The 16,584-nt window shown below is 49.0% G+C and overlaps 1 protein-coding gene across 3 annotated transcripts in view; it reads right to left on the bottom strand.

Moving 5' to 3' along the window:
* Nucleotides 1–9,453: 9,453 nt before the first annotated feature.
* Cand1 (Cullin-associated and neddylation-dissociated 1) overlaps nt 9,454–16,584 on the bottom strand; it is a 59,989-nt gene continuing 52,858 nt past the window's right edge. For all 3 annotated transcript variants that reach the window (XM_077662254.1, XM_077662255.1, XM_077662253.1), the window contains exon 29: nt 9,454–10,063. In XM_077662254.1, the coding sequence (XP_077518380.1) occupies nt 9,930–10,063 (134 nt within the window). In that variant the 3' untranslated portion in view covers nt 9,454–9,929. The remainder of the gene's footprint in view (nt 10,064–16,584) is intronic.

Here is a 16,584-nt window from a genome sequence, read left to right as displayed (position 1 = left end):
AAGATCTGCAGACATATACTTCAGTAGAGTCAGTTCTTGGGCTAGTTGGTATTCTTGATTCACGTTCATAGTATTCCAGCGCAACGGCACATAGCCAAAGAAAGGAAGACGGAAAAGAAGAAGGACGAACACAGCGCTGCGTTCGTCCTTCTTCTTTTCCGTCTTCCTTTCTTTGGCTATGTGCCGTTGCGCTGGAATACCATGCATCTGCAGACATCTGTGCAGACGGAAAGGAATCGCTGCCTCTTCACAGATCATTGCTCAACGTTGGAAATATGCGGGCCAAAATTAACTGCCTTTCAACACACCGCCATTTCTCACTTGCATGTCCTCGGACATTTCGAACGTTTCTCTCAATGATGTATGCAATAGTGGGCGCACTCCTGTGCACTGCGGGTGATCCAGACTCATGCTGCAGAGCACATTCAGAATACGATGGCGACCGCTTTCGCGGTGGCCCGACAAGACCTGTAAGCTTTTCCTGGAGCGATAATCATCGGCTCTCTAATGCGACATTTGCAGTACACGAGAGGAATCAAGCGTCTAACTAGGTTAACGTACACCATCAGGATTCCTCACAGAAACTGCATTAGAATATACTATCAACGTGTGTGGTCTGCATTTCGGTTTCCCATTCGACAGTAATTGCCACACGAAGACTGAGAAAGGACGCTTTACCCCCTGGCCTGTATATGTGGTCGAGTTGCCACACATTTCTAGGTTTTTCTTTTTTTTTATGCGACAATTGTGTTACCGCAGGGCGCAAACTCACGAAGCCAGTTATACGGCCTGCAAACAAAATAGCTTCTGCAACTCGACTTGACTCTCCAAGAGTCGAAGCATCGCTTCTTACCTTAGCAACAGCAGCAAAGACGGCATGTTGCTGGTGCTACTGCGTCCGAGCAAATCAACCAGCCAACTCGACGAATGGCCGTAAGGAGTTTTGGCCCACGTCCGCTGCCCCTACGACGCCTCTACCTACTTCTCCCGAAAACATTCCCATTCCCTGGAAACCGAGTGCACGCAATTCGACAAGTAGACTCCCATTTTTCCCCCGAGGGCGCGCAAACACACGCAGTCGGCCCCACTCATTGTGAATAATGAAGTGGCGTCATATAGTTCATGCATGCAGCGAGTGCTGGACTGAGAGTCACGCGAGACGGCGCTTCTTGACCACGCGCTGCGTAATACAAGTGCCTGCATGCAGATGTTTTCGGAACACGCAAGACAAGAAAAAGCCGAAGTTTTTTGCTTTTTCGACGCGCGGCTTCACAATGAGACATATATGCAGCCGTTAACTTTGACTGCCGAGACAATTTTCATGGCCTCGATGTTCCGAAAATACCTGCGGGAACCTATTCAGGAAGCCAGTGCCAGAACTCAGTTATGATGGAAACGTTGAAACATAAGCTAGATAGGCAGCAGATTATTTGAAGCCATATTTTTATGTCAGTTTCAAGATTTCCACCCCTCAGTACCTTGATCCTGTTCAGAGATAAGCGCGCACTACAGTGATGCTACGCCGCGAGCACCCAGGGCAATTCGTTACTGACGTACAATACGGAGTCCTAAAATGACGGTATTGACGATTTTTACAGCGTTACAAGCCTCTCGACTACGGGCCATATACGAGGCACGCCGCAGTGGAAATCTCCGAATTAAAGCTCAGTATAATTTCACAAACACTTTGGAAACGGAACGTGCACTAAAAACTGTTGACAGAATCAGGTTTTTTCTTACTCACTGAGAGAGAGAGAGAATAACTTTAACGGAACACTAGTCAATGAACGCCAGGAGAGAAGTCCATCTCCCCTGTCTCCCTTAGCCGTCGGCCGGAGTCCCTCGGGACACAGCAGCAGCAAGGGCTTGACTGATGATGTCCTGCTGAACGTGGGCTGCAGAGCAAAGCCTCCCAGGATTCACTGATTTCAAATAATTTGTCGAGCGCATCACCATTTCCTAGTACTTTCGTGTCACTGCAACAGCTGCCTGCTTGTGCTGATGCGAAAACACTCATTCAGCTTCACAGCGACAGTTTTAGACGCACAAGCGTCTTCGAGCAGGACGTCGTTAAGGTGGTTAGCGCTTAATAGTCAAGCCAGTAAAAAATCTGACCAGTTCCAGTGTTCTGGCCTCTCGCTTGTAAAACGTACGTTTCGAAGTTATCCGCAAAATTAAGCTGGGTCATGAGCGACAAGGTCTAAATTGGTTTTATATCGGCAGTTAACTGAAAACAACCTTCAGTATAAGCGCAAGATAGCCGCTAATTTTCGTGTTTGCGCACTGCAAAACGACGCTTTCTAAATCAAAAATTTTCAGGCAGAAATCAGGTATAACCCGACAGTTAAGAAATCTGTTCGGGATGCAAGACTCCTGTAAAACTGGGTTTTTGCCAGAAAACGAAGGCCCCTTTGAATAACCAGTTGAACATGGAGAGGAAATCCCGGCGGCCTGACCCCCGTGAAGTCGTCCGCCAGTCTTCTGTGAGCCCTGCCCTTTACTCGGATTTCGCGTTCCACGTAGACCACGCCATCGAGTTTCCATTGACCCAGTTTGGCGGAAGTTTCGGCGGGCGCACAACGCGCGGTCGTTCGAGCGGGACCCATAAAGACACTCATCGTGCGGTTTCTGTTCTCTAACGGTCCCCTCGGTCATGTCCGGACTAGCGTTGTTCTGTACTTTCTGTGGAAGTGCAGTAGAGACTAGGCAGGAAAGGAATTTAGGAGACGGGCCTTGTTCGTAGTTCAGGCTTGGGGTGCGGATCCATGTGTGGAGGGGTGAAGCTGGAGAGAGGGTGCGGGGTCGCTACAGAGCTGAGGCAGCCCACTCCCCATGGCACGGGGATAAAGGGGAACAATTGAAAATTGGTTTTGGGGGAAAGGAAATGGCGCTGTATCTGTCTCACGTATCGGCGGACACCTGAACCGCGCCGTAAGGGAAGAGATAAAGGAGGGAGTGAAAGAAGAAAGGAAGAAACAGGTATGCGGAAGGGTTGAAATGCGGGCCAGTTGGTTCATAGTAACTTGCTGGCCTTGCTGGGACTGTTTTTGTCTAACAAATCTCAGTTGACAGTCCAGTCGTTGTGGCGTGTACACTCCTTCTCTTGTCCATTGTCTTTTGTGACTGGTTTTTTTTCAAGAAACAGGTGCCGTAGTGGAGGGCTCCGGAATGTCTGCTTCCCTACTGCGCCATTTCCTTTCCCCAAAAAACCAATTATAATTATTATTTCCTGCGTATCCCCTGCTGCAGTTCTAGAAAGTTGTTACGCGGGCGCCGTATCTCGCACACAGCCTTCCTCCGAGGCCATCGCTCACGCTGGCGTGCCGCACGGCGTCATATTAAAACATCTTAGCGAGACCAACTGCGGTCCTCGTACATTCAACTACATCAAACATTTCTTAACAGACCGCTTGGCCTATATACGCATACAAGAGACCGAGTACGGCCCGCTTCAGATGGGAACGCGGGGCACACCACAAGGTTCTGTGTTGTCCCTGCTTCTCTTTAATATTGCCATGATGCACCTCCCGGCACAGCTGGCGAGTGTCGGCGGTGTTCACCATGCACTGTACGCCGATGACATCACCATCTGTGCTACTACGGGAAACATCGGAGAGATAGGGAATGCCTGCACGCAGCGGCGAGCATAGTAGACCATTATGCTACGTACTGCGACCTCCAGTGCTCCCCGTCCAAGTCTGAATTTATGCATATTCGACCTTCTCCGAAATGCGAAATCTCCGTTCAGCTTTCTCTCGCCAGCGGCCCCATCCGTGAAGCGCAGGAGCTCCGAATACTCGGTCTCTTCGTTCATCAGCATCGCAAGGCAGACACAACCCTTGCCAAACTCCGCAAAGTCGGCGACCAGGTGGGCCGAATGGTTCGCCGCGTTTCAAACAAGCGAGGAGGGTTGTGAAGTAGGGATGCGGTGCGGCTCGCTCATGCTTCGTCGAGTACTGTACTCAATTCCTTACCTCCGCTTATGCAAACATGACGAAGATTGCTTGGAGGTTGTACTCCGCAAAATTTTCAAGAGAGCCCTCGACCTCCACTTCCAACGCGCGACTACTCACGTTGGGGGCGGTGAACACCTATCGGGAACTTCGCGATGCCCATCTCGTTAACTAATATACACGTCACGCCCAGACCGTGTCCGGCCGCCGCCTCTTGGACCGGCTACATATCAAACATGACCACCATACGATGGAACGGGTTCGAGTGCCCGAACTGTGAAGACGCGACCTCTACGTTCGACCACTTCCGACTAGAATGAACAAGGAGGACCATAATGGCCGGCGCCACGCGCGGGTGGATGCCCGGCACCGCCACTATGGCTCAAAGAAACACGTCTTCTACGTCGACATTGCAGGCCCCTACCACTCCAGGGGGGAATGGTACACGGCTGCAGTCATACACGAGGGAAAACAGGTGGACGGCCTCTCGTTCAGAGCACCTAGCTCAACTCAAGCGGAGGAGGTAGCGATCGCCCTCGCAGCCTCCCATCCTGACTCTAAACTCATCCTCACAGACTCTCGCGGAGCCTGTCGTAACCTTGAATTGGGTTGGATCACTCCACTTGCTCATCAAATTCTTCGCCACAGTATTCGCGACTGCGATCCAACTCATCGTTCAATCATATGGGTCCCCGGCCACCAAGGCATGTCCCGTAACGAAGCCGCCCATGAGGCAGCCCGCGCACTCACCGGGCACCAGGCGTTCCTTGGGAGGACGTAAACCCAGATCACACCCTTCTTCTTTCTTTTAAAGATATTACTGAGCACTATCGTGCCGAACACCGGCGCTAGCAGGTTACTATGAAGGGACTGGGTAAAGCTGGCGAACGAACTCTCCTTAGGCTCTTTACAAACACCCTGCTGTGTCCGGCGGTTCTCAAGCACTTTGATCCTTCTTTTGACGGCCGCTGCTCATTCTGTGGGGAGGTGGCCGACACCTTTCACATGGTTTGGGCATGCAGCTGGCAAAATCCTCTCCCCCCAACCCCCTAATACCTCTTCCCCTACCCAAGAGGACTGGGGCCCGGGGGGTGGCTCTACTCGGCTGCCAGGAACTATCGGCCCAACAGGCCTTGGTTCGGCGGATCTGCGCAGCGGTCAAGACAAACGGGGTCCCGGAATAAAGGACTCAGCCTTGTAAGGGGCGAGACCCACTAGGGGCCTCTCCTCGAGCACCTCTGTATATATCGCTAAATAAATGCTTTTCACCACCACCGCGGAGGCTCGTCGACCAGCTCTGGTCTCATTAATGCGAAAGCATTAGATGGCTCATCGACACGAAAGCCTGGTGACGCCCAAATATTGGCGTCACAAAACTCGCGATCGGTCAAAACGATGTGACGTCATCAAAGCGGGAAGTACGAAATGTTAACCGGTAGTAGTCAGTGCTTAACTGCACCAACTACAAAGGAATGGAATAAAAATAGAAAAGAATTGGAAGGATTTCCTGTTACTCGCACGGAAGTTGCCCCCGGTAATTTTCTGGTCGACTCAAGACGGGCAGCAAGCGGCAACAAGTGCTCACAAAGGCGAGTGCAATTCGTTACTCGAAGCCTCCCCCTCCCAACGAGATACAGCAGGTGAGGTGTTGCTATCGCACTCTCCCCTTGGCCACGCTCTTCCGCGCGGCCGAGTCGTAGTACTGAGCCGGACTCGCGTTCAATCCCGCGTTTCGATGGTGCGAAACTCAAAAGGGCCCACGTGCTGAGCGACGTCAGTGCACGTGAAGTATCCCCGTATGGAAGACATCATTCTGGAGCCTCCACTACGGCACCTATTTCTCTGTTTTACTCCTACCTTCATCTCTTCCCTCATGGCGCGATTGAGGTGTCCACCGAGGACAGACACAGCGCCATTCCTTTATCTGACAACCAATTCAGCCATGGACGTTCACGACACTGCGAAGATGTAGTGATCATGCTCATCTGTATCGCGCCTCTGCAAGCAAATAAACCTGCGCTGCAGCAAAGAATTGGAGCCGGCGGAAGTGGCAGATTCCTCTCAAAGGAGGCCCTCCAGCTAGCGTTACATGGGCTGAAACACGGATTAACCGCGATGTCATGAAAATCAGTCAACGCTACCGGCTAGAAGGATGCCTTTCAGGAGCATTTGCCTCTTCGTTCTCGAGTTGCAGCCACGCAAGCCGTCTACTGTTCAGCGGCGCGCGCACCATCGGAATGATGCTACTAAAAGACACTTCGCATCTTCTGGCTCCCATGACGGGTGCGCAGTTCCATGCAACATGCTGCACCACTACTACAGCGTACAGAAACAGACCGATAGACGCATGACCGAACGACGGACAGCGAGCGAAACCAGTCGTGAAAAAATCAGCTGTGGTTTAACTACTGCTGAACCTGGTTAGAGAGCAAAAGCTGTGATGCATCGGGCAAGTGGACGCGGCTTCGCGTCCGTAACGCTGAGTGCATTCCGCTCACTGGATAGGCAATGCGCCCGCCCTGCACCCTAACAGTTCAATTAATGGTTGATCGCGAGAGCTTGGTCACCCAATGAACTATTCTATCGTTCTATACCGGTGAATAGAAAGGTCAATGGTCAAGTGGTGGACCACGTACGGTAAGGCCTATAGCCACACTTGACCTCTGGCTCACTCGAAGGTCAACCTACAGCGCACGGCTTTACCTAGCGTAGTGAAGCTTTCGCTCCAAAAATGAACTGCGTACTGCATATATAGCACAAGACGCACGTGCGAACGAAGCGTGCCGGCTTGAAAACGGCCGCCCAGGCCGGGAGCGCGGTTGCCGAGCGCCGCGACTTGAATGTCGCATAATCCGGACATAAACATCACGCGTCGCGGAATCATTTCTCACCGCGGCGCGGTTTGGCTGGAGACTTCAGCCACACGATGTCACGTCCGGACAGCGACGACTGCCTCAAACAGGTCGCTAGCGGCTTGTCTAGTCGATATGCTGTTCGTACATGTACGAAAATTGTAACGATGTTTTTCGCTAATTTACGCTCACTGCGCGGCGTTCGGCGACGCGTCTATATCCTTGGCCTCCTCTACACGCGGCAGAAGAGGTGCAGCATACGACAGTGATGCGCACATGCCACGGGAAAAGAATGGCTGGGGTTCATCGTGGCTTCAACATAGTTATACGAGCGAGAGCTGTTAAGCATGGCCTGCAATGTCTCAAATCAAATTTCAGGTACCCTATGGTCAGTCATATGATCACAAGGTCATACTGCCACAGATTGGGCCATCCACCACGCAGTTAAGCCCGGTTTGACCTTATGAGCACTGAAGGTCATTGTCTCATCCACATCGAAATTGGAAGTTGTACCCCGAGTAGAGCTTCCGTGGGCGCGCCGCGCCACCGCAGAGGCAGGAGATGGCTTGCATAGCTGGCTGCTTCGCGTGACGACACGCCAAGCGGAGAGGGTGCGGGAGGTGGGCCTCGCTTGCCTCATCCACCAAATCTCGTTCAGAGTGAACGCGGCGACGTAATCCACAGCTTCCCTTGTTCGATGCGTGCACAAGAATTTCGGCATATTTTAGGTGTTGTTAAAGCTGTCCCGTGGTTTGTAGCAAAGTGAGTGTGTTGAGAATTCAAGTGCCAAAGCCACACTGGGGTTACAAGGCACTCCACAGTGGATTGACGATAAACTTCGAGTGACTTACAGCGAGAACTGTATAGGGCTCATTCGGCAAAACCAAGGCATCTGCACCATCCACACACGCACTGGTGATTGGTGGAGCCCAGTGCGACAAGCAGAGAGCCGAGACCATGTGTCACTCCTACCTTAACCCTATCTCGCAGCTGGCCATGCCAACATGCTCAGAAAAAAGGCAATCATTAGAGCTTATGCATGGAGCTAAAGCGGTAGTAATGGCACTGACACAAGAGACATCCCACACCCCTACACATAGTTACTGACTGGTCTGTACCTGTGATGTCTTGAACATCAGAACACCATAGCTGCTGGTGCAAACAGATTTGTGGTACTGTATTTGTTAAAAGTTTGCCTTTAGAGAACAGCATCCAAGGGCTTGGACACATGCTATCACTTGAGCACAGAAACTGAGCACGAAAAATGTACATGCGAAACGAAGCAGAATTCGAAAACAGCAAAGCAAATGGGTGGTAGGACTGATTATTGCTTTAAGAGAAAATGCGACTTTGAAATCCCAAAATGTCCGAAACAAATGATTTTTTGATAATTGTTGTGTCCGCTTCTCGCTTGATTTCTTAAGGTGCCCCGAACTTTCGTTGCTTAGAACGACCAGGAAGTGCTGAAAAAAATTGTTTCGTGAAACGTGGTGGCCATGCATTCGGGGAAAACACTCAAACAATAGGAGTTTTTCTCAGTGACAGTACTCTGCTTAGGTACTTACCTTCCGGAGCAGATTTCTTCACTGCAGTTTTCTCTATTTTGACTTTGCTTGTTCTGTTGCATGCCTAGTACAGGCCAAGACATTTGTTTTTAAAATTTTAAAAGTTTTCTGAAATTTCCTTCTTAATCTGTATATGTCATGGCAAAAATTTAATAACCAAAATTTGTGCTTTGCAAAAAAAATTCCAAGAATTTCTTGACCTGTATCATGCCAGTAAGAGTGCAATGAATGTTCAACCAGCCTTTTGCCACATTTTCTTAACTCTGCAGAATTTTCAAAACATTCAAAGAAAAAAATCTACCAATCAGAAAATTGTGTTTCTAATGTACAACAGTGAAATTTTGTGACAGTAGTCATAAAATTTCTAATAGGCTCAAAAGATTTCATTTAAATATGGAAATAAAATAATTTGTGCCGAAAGCCATGCCCTCCCTATGAGCTAAATGATGAATGCTCTTGTGTTAAATGCATGACTTTGCCTTGTCAAGAAGTGTTTTTATGTAACTGAAAATGTGACACTGTCATGAAGGAAGTTTGCATGGGAACTCCCTAGCATGACCGCTTATCAACAGTCTGCTAGCTGCATAACGACAAACATCCCTGATCTTAAAGGGCATATGCAAACAAATTACTCATATTCAGAATGTTACATACATGGATTTTGCTTTCTGGGTCACAACATTACAGATGTGCCTTTGAAGTTTTCAATCCTGCTGCTGACGCAGCTTCTTCTTTGCAAGCAACACATTTTATCTGGCAGTGAAGTGGCTGCCAAAAGAAAGGCACATTTGCTGAAAATTGGTTTTTTGGGGAAAGGAAATGGCCCAGTATCTGTCATATCCACCCACACCTGAACTGCCCACAAGGGAAGGGATAAAGGAGGGACTGAGAGAAGAGGAAGAAAGAGGTGCCAAAAGTGGAGGGCTCCGAAATAATTTCAACCACCTGGGGATCTTTAACCAGGTAGTCATCTTTAACCGGCACTGACATCACACAGCACAGTCCTTAGGGTTTCGCCTCCATATGTTTGCTCTTTGGCCAAAATCAGGCAGCTCCCCAGAAGAACCACAAACACATCCAGGATCAGACAAATGGCATGATTCACACCAGAAGCCCTATTACAGATATATATTTAAAAAAAATTAAACAGCACTGTCCAGGGTCAGTAATCTGGCAGGAGGGGCACACAGCAGTCTCAACAACCAACAAGGCGATGACCTATCTTCCCGAGTGTTCTTTTTGGCAGCATAGAACAGTCAAGCCTTCTGGCAAAAGTAGCTGCCCCGTTTACTCCGACAGCCTCACCCCCTTTTTAAGCTGAGAGTAATAGCAGACTGACAGCATGGTCCTTGTACAATGCACAGCATGAACACAGTGCCACAAGAGTGCGCGCAACCGCCTCCGCTGTTGTACTACACTCTTGCCATGCACCGCACTAGGACAACGCACTCCCAGTCTGCTGCAACTCTCAAGTGGCCAATGAGAACACACACAATCAACAGCATTGTGCCGACAGTCCTGCAGCACAATGCTGGGCCTTTCCAGGTAGAATCCAGTTTTCAGCTGATGTCCATCACATTTGCAGAGTCTGCTACGTTGGCACTGGTGTCTTTCTGGATGCCTTCGTACAGCGCCTGCAGGTCTGGTGTAGACTTTATGTGAGACAGGAACTCGTTCATCAATGGGTTTTTGTCTGAAATGGAAGTAGAAATCAGTTCCGCACTAGTTTTTTTTTTATGCAAAAAAACACAAAAACAGCACGAATAATAAATGTCTTGAAATTGCATGAACAGAGCCCCTTTTTCCTGGATTGCGCTGACTGGCATGAGACAAAAGTTGGCCACACAATAGCGATGTACAATATGAATAATAGAAGAAATTACGCTTAACTACAGCTGCTAAATGATGAAACAAGAACATGAAACCAACCGATTCCAAATTTTCAGTTCCTGTCTCCTAAGAAGGTTGATCCATGCCTATGCTGGGTAGGTATAAAAAGATTCTAGCAATGGCAAGTTGGAAGCATCGAAATTTTACTACTGCCAACCTCAAGCAAGTTCATGTCAGGTTAGCATAGCAAGAGCACAAGTAAAAAGAGGAGGCCAGTGGTTCAGTTTGTCCCTCAAAGCTTACAAAGCAATGTCAAAAACCACATACACTCAAGAGCAACAATGCGGCAGCAACACCAGCATTCCTGTGTGTAATTTCAATCCAAAATAAAGCTTTCAGGATGTTGACAGGAGGATGGCTAGAAGTTGCTTCGTTACTTAATGAATTAAATGCAATACACAAAACCATGAGTGTTACAGAAGAATGGTTTACGGGGGTTTCACGCCCCAAAGTGACTCGGTCTATGAGGGACACCGTAGTGAAGGGCTAAGAAAATTTCAACCACCTGGGGTTCCTTAACGTGCACTGATATTACAGAGTACATGGGCCCCAATTCGACCGCTGCGGCCGGGATCGAACCCATGTTTTTCGGGACAGCAGCCGAGCGCCATGACCACTCGGCCACTGCGGCGCGGCCATTACAGAAGAATGTCCTAAAGTGTCAAGGACGTACTATCAGGTAATGGACATAATTGTTTAGTTAGTACAAAAGGCTGTTAAGTAATATAGAAATAAAAACAGTTGAAATACAAATCAGAAGTCTATAAATTTAGCAGTGGTAAGAAATGCTATGGTATAAAATAATGAAATGTTCAATAAACTACGCAAGAGGGCCATAGTACTGGGTGTTTAACCATTATCGTTAGTCTATTTACAGTAAAACCTCGTTATTCTGGACTGCAAGAAACCGGCAAAAATGTCCGAGTCAACCAAATTCCTGATTATCGAATTTACCAAGAAAAAAAAAAACGTACTGGGCATGCACGTACCAATATTTCATAAAAACTTCGATATTTTTGTTTGCTTCTTCGTCGGAATTTGCGCAACAATTTTTTTCAGTCCCATCAAGTGACGGTGTGCACGTTCACTGTCGCGTGATCCAACGCAAAATTTCTCCAGTACAGCGAGAGCCTCGGCGGACTCTTGCACAGTGTGACATCGTGGCAGCGGCTGCTCATGACTTTCACCGTTGGAACAATTTCCGATATGATGTCGTTATCGGTCAGCATGCCAGTGACGGCAACATAGTCGTCTATTGCGATGTAGTCAAGAAAATGCACGCCAGTAGGGAGGAGAAACTCCAACCGTCTAACCTCTTCATCATCCATCATTTCATTGGGCTCTGTGGTGTCTTCAGGAACGGCTTCGTCGGTTGACCACAGTCGTTGGGGCAGACGAATCTACTGTGCCTGAAAGAATTCGCCATCACATCTGCCAGCGTGTCACTCCAGACGTGTGCTAAAAATGAATAGCACCGAGGAGGTTTAGGTCATAATCTCGACCTGCCTCCTTGCACAGCAGCATCCGCTCCAGCACATGCTTTCGGCATCTTTTAATGTGCTGGATTATTCCTTGATCCAGCGATTGCAGAGCCACCGGCGTGATTGGAGGAAGAAACACTAGCTCAATGCACTCCAAGCCCGTCATGCAAGTGTCCGCGCTGCAGTTGTCAACTACAAGCAAAACCTTCCGCTTTTTAGTGAAAAAACCGCGGTCAAGCTGCCACAGCCAAGTTTGGAACATGTCGAAGGTCATCCAGGCCTTCCATTAGCTCTGTATGCCACAGGCAACCGGTGAATGTTCTTAAAACATCTTGGGTTGCTTGCCTTCCCGATGACAAGGAGCGGCAGGCACTCCTACCCAACATGTTTGATGCGAGAAGCACGGTCACACGCTCCTTGCTTGCCTCCAATGCACGGGTCACCCTTAAATGTAATGATTTTGTCCGCCAAAGCTTTGAAAAAAAAGTGCAGTCTCGTCCGCATTGAACACATCAGCAGGTTCATAAAAAGCCAGGTACTGGGGAAGCTCGGTTTCCTTCCAGTCAGCAATGAGACTTTGTCCACCGCTGCTTTCTCGCTGCACATGCTCCGAAAAAACCAATCCGTGCCTTTCCTTGAAGCCAGCGAACCATCCTTCAGATGCACTGAACGAGTCGATCTGCATTTTTTCTGCATGTCTTTCCGCTTGCTAACAGATAAGCAGCCTGCTCAAAGGTGCGCATATCTGCTATCCACCGTAACAGAGCCTCTTCCAGCTTCAGGTTCACTGCCGTCCTCAGGCGCTCTTCTTCTGGTGAATTTGCCACTGTCAAACGTGTCGAAGATTCGTGCTCGATTCTCTAACGTACTCCTCTTGATGCCATACTTTTTCATGATTTCCTGTCAAGAAACACCTTCATTCAGCTCCTTTAGTATTTTCACCTTTGCTTCTAGATCTTTTGCTGGCTGCTGTGGTTGCTTCACTGGAGCGGCGGTCGCCATCAATGTGGAGCGCAACGGCAACGGCAACAGGCTCCAAACACAGTCGAACAGTCGCTGTTCAGTCTAAAAACTGTCGCTGTTTTTCGTTTTTGCCAAGCAGCGCACAGACCAACTCGCCCCGCGTAGGTTCCCGTTGTCCGCCCGCTTTGGATGCACAACCGTGCTGTATTGCATGGTAACACTGGAAGGCCAGTAGCCCTCATCGGAGTTCTCTGAGTTAACCGATGTGCAGGTAAATGTCTCCCGAGATAATGAACATTTGGTGCCATTGAACTATACACAGTCTTGCCGGGATCGCGCAGCGAGTCCGAGTTAAACGAATTTCCGAATTAATCAGACCCGGATAAACCGAGATTTTACTGTATTGAGAACCGTGTAGCCCAATGTATTATCCATACCAGTATTTAGGATTTTGAAAACTCAGTTACCGTCAGTCCTGTGGCCCAAAATATTTTGCCTACATCGCGCCAAAATATACATGCGCTTCTGAAAAGCTTGCAGGCAAAGCAAACCCTCTGTGCACGTAACTCGTCCATTTAGAACAATGATTGTGCTGGCTGGCGGTGAAGCACCTAAAATGAAACTAGACGGCAGGACTCTGTCACGGATCTCCCCGGAGAACACTCGGACTGAAAGAATGGACTAGGCAACAGGTGTACCTACACAGACGCACATTTAATACACCCTACGTGACACAAACATTAGCACACAAAACTAAACAAAACACAAAAAAACACAGACTATAAATACACACGACCCGGGAACACTGCTATTAGAGTCTACTACTATCGTTCTGCTGTTAGCGGTAGGCGTTCGTGCTCCCGGTTGGTTCGGTGCGGATGCGGCGTTGCATGCGTCCAGTAGACGGCGTCGAGATGGCGTTCGACATGCTCGGACTGGCGTCGCTGGCGGCGTAATTGGCTGCGTCGTACAAGCTCCCGGTCCAAGTGCCAGTGAAGGTGATGCCGGTGACGTCGGTGTTGGGGACACCACCCGGATGGGTGGCAACAACACTGGAGACAACCCTGGTCGTAGCAGGTGGTAGCGTCGTCCGTTGACTCCCTGAAACGGGCTCAGGAACGACAGGAAGTTCACGGTGCGAAGCCGTAGAACTCAAGCTCACCGGAGCAGTAGCCGGCATTGCTCTCTTCCAGCCGAAGTGTCCCTGAACCGCCGGAACCTCCGGTTCGCTGTTCTTCCCCTCGTGCCTCGCTCTCCCTCGCGCTCGGCGTTAGTCCACGTAATCCTTGTCGTCGTCCTCTTCTCTTCTCCTCCAATCATCTCTTCCCATCTCACTGAATACTTCATCTTCTTTATTCTTCGGCTTATCCACGTCATCCTTATCACCATCCTCATCGTCTTCTTCAAACCTGTTTCGTTCATACTTTTATTTCAGATTCCCTATTATACGTCACAAGGGCCCCCTCTCTCAAGAGTTTTTCCATGAAAAACTGCTTACATCATCCTCATCTTCAAGCCTTCCAGCCAACCGACTCTCTTCTGTGGAGATTCTGGACCGAGCACACAACACACCGCAGATGTCCAGCACACACCGAAAGCACACCACTAACACAGCACATCAAATTGCGTTTTCGGAACACTAACATACCACCTGCAGTTATCCGTAAGGTGTCCTTAATAAACATGTTAATGTCCACAACACACTCCATTGTATAAGCAAACAACAACAGCAGCAAAAAGATACATCCCAAAGATAGCTAAAGTTGTTTAGTTGGCTCTATCTGTAGAGAGGTCTAATTTGCAAAATATGACCTTCGTTTTGCCTAACACATCTGAAAACACCTCCCCCTTAATTTGGAGTAGAGCTGTGACCCTCTGCTGTCTTCATTCAAATTGGGGTTTATTAGTACACCTCACCCCATCCTGCATTTTCCTTCCCACTGCACGTGGGTACCTCGGCAACATCATCTGTCTCCTCGGCCACTGCCGAGCATGCTACCTTGGGGGCGTACCGTATGGGACCTGTTCGTATTTTTTCAACATATTTACATGGAAAAAATTTAGTGTTGTTTGTCAGTAATACATAATCCATGTCATTTTTCTTCCATGTCACAAGGTATGGGCCTTTCCATTGCATCAGTAACTTATTATGATCCTTGGGTAGCAGGATGAGAACCCTGTCGCCCGGATTACGATTTCTGTGACTGGCTTTCATGTCAGAGTAGCCCTTGTAGCGTTCGCACGCCCTTTCCAGGCCCTGATGTGCAAGCCTGCATGTTCCCTCCAACTTGTCCCGCAACTCAAGAATGTATGTGTATGTTGTCTTGAGATCTCACACGATCTCTTCATTGGCCCACAGCTCCTTGGGTATTGTAAGTGGACCTCTAACGGTTCTCCCACACAACATCTCGAAGGGCGAGAAACCATGACTCATTTGCGGTATTTCGCGGTAAGCAAACAAAAGAGCTGGGAGATATCTATCCCAATCCGTAGGTCTCTCCTGGCACATTTTCCTGATCATATTTCTGAGGGTGCCGTTGAAACGCTCTACAAGCCCATTACACATGGGATGGTATGGCGTTGTTAGTAACTGCCTTAGTGACAAAAGGCGGTTAACCTCCTTCATTAATTCCGACGTGAAGTTCAAGCCCCAGTCACTCAAAATTTCCCTCGGGAACCCATAACGCGAGAACATCTCCACAAGGCCGTCCGCCACTTCGATACCGTCAATAGTTTTCAATGGAATTGCGTCAGGATAACGAGTGGCCACGTCAACCAGAGTAAGCACATATCTATCGCCTCTGGCAGAAACTGGAAAGATTGGTCCCGCAATGTCAATAGCTACTCTTTGAAACAGTAGGTCGATGGCTGGCATCTTGCCCACAGGTACGGGACCAACTCTTCCCTTCGCAACTGTGCGTTGGCACACGTCACATGAGTGAACAAAGCGTTTAATGTCACCCTGGACGCCTGGCCAGAAGAACTCCTCGGTGATCCCAGACACCGTTTTTTGAACACCCTGGTGTCCGTCCATAATGGCGTCATGTCCTAAGTGCAACACTGTCTCTCTCATATCTTTCGGTAACACCAGCTGTTGGACCCGCCTTCCTGAGCTAAGTATGCATTCCCTGTGTAGAAGACCGTTTGCAAATTGATATTCGAATGACGTACGACTCCTCTTTCTTATCACCTTTTCCCCAACTCTTTCGATGTGGGCTTTCAAGCTCGGGTCTTCTCTATGACTAATTGCAATTTCGCCCGGTGTTGCGCTCAGACACATCGTAACAGGAGTAGAGAGTGGATGCTGCGTTGCTCGGGCTCTCACTTGAGCTCTTGTCTCCACTGCCGACGAGAAACTGACTGCACCATCCCATCTGAGCCGTCGTGGGCCTTTCCCCCTTTGGATGCTCTTCCAACGTCGAGCACCCTCCACTCGGGATCGGAGTCCTCGACACTTCTTGCACCCGTAATGTTTCCCAAGATGAGATCGCAGATGGGTTGCTCTACGCATTTTGCCACTACCTGTCCAGTATAATATGGCGTGGACACTAGAATCCTGGCTTCAGGAAGGTACCTTACTGTGCTATCTACAAGACTGACGGCTGACGCTTCTCCTGTAAGATCCTCGTCCCTCACCAGGTTTCTCCGAACCAAAACTGTGTTGGCTTCGCTTTCTCTAAACCCGAATATAGGTAGGTCGGTCCCCTATTTACCCAACCACCACCGGCATTGCTGTTTTCGACTTGGGTGTTCCACTCACCGCCTCATTTTCCAGCGGAGTTTTTTCTCCTTTCAACTGTGAAACTTCAGATGGTGTGACAAGTTCTGCTCGAGAGTCGACAACGCATGCAGCTCTGTCCTGTGCTCTATATCGGCACTC

This window comes from Amblyomma americanum, chromosome 4 (genome assembly GCF_052857255.1).
Source record: "Amblyomma americanum isolate KBUSLIRL-KWMA chromosome 4, ASM5285725v1, whole genome shotgun sequence".
NCBI lineage: Eukaryota > Metazoa > Arthropoda > Arachnida > Ixodida > Ixodidae > Amblyomma > Amblyomma americanum.
Note: the sequence above shows the minus strand (reverse complement) of the source record. Positions and strands in the feature narration are given on the sequence as shown.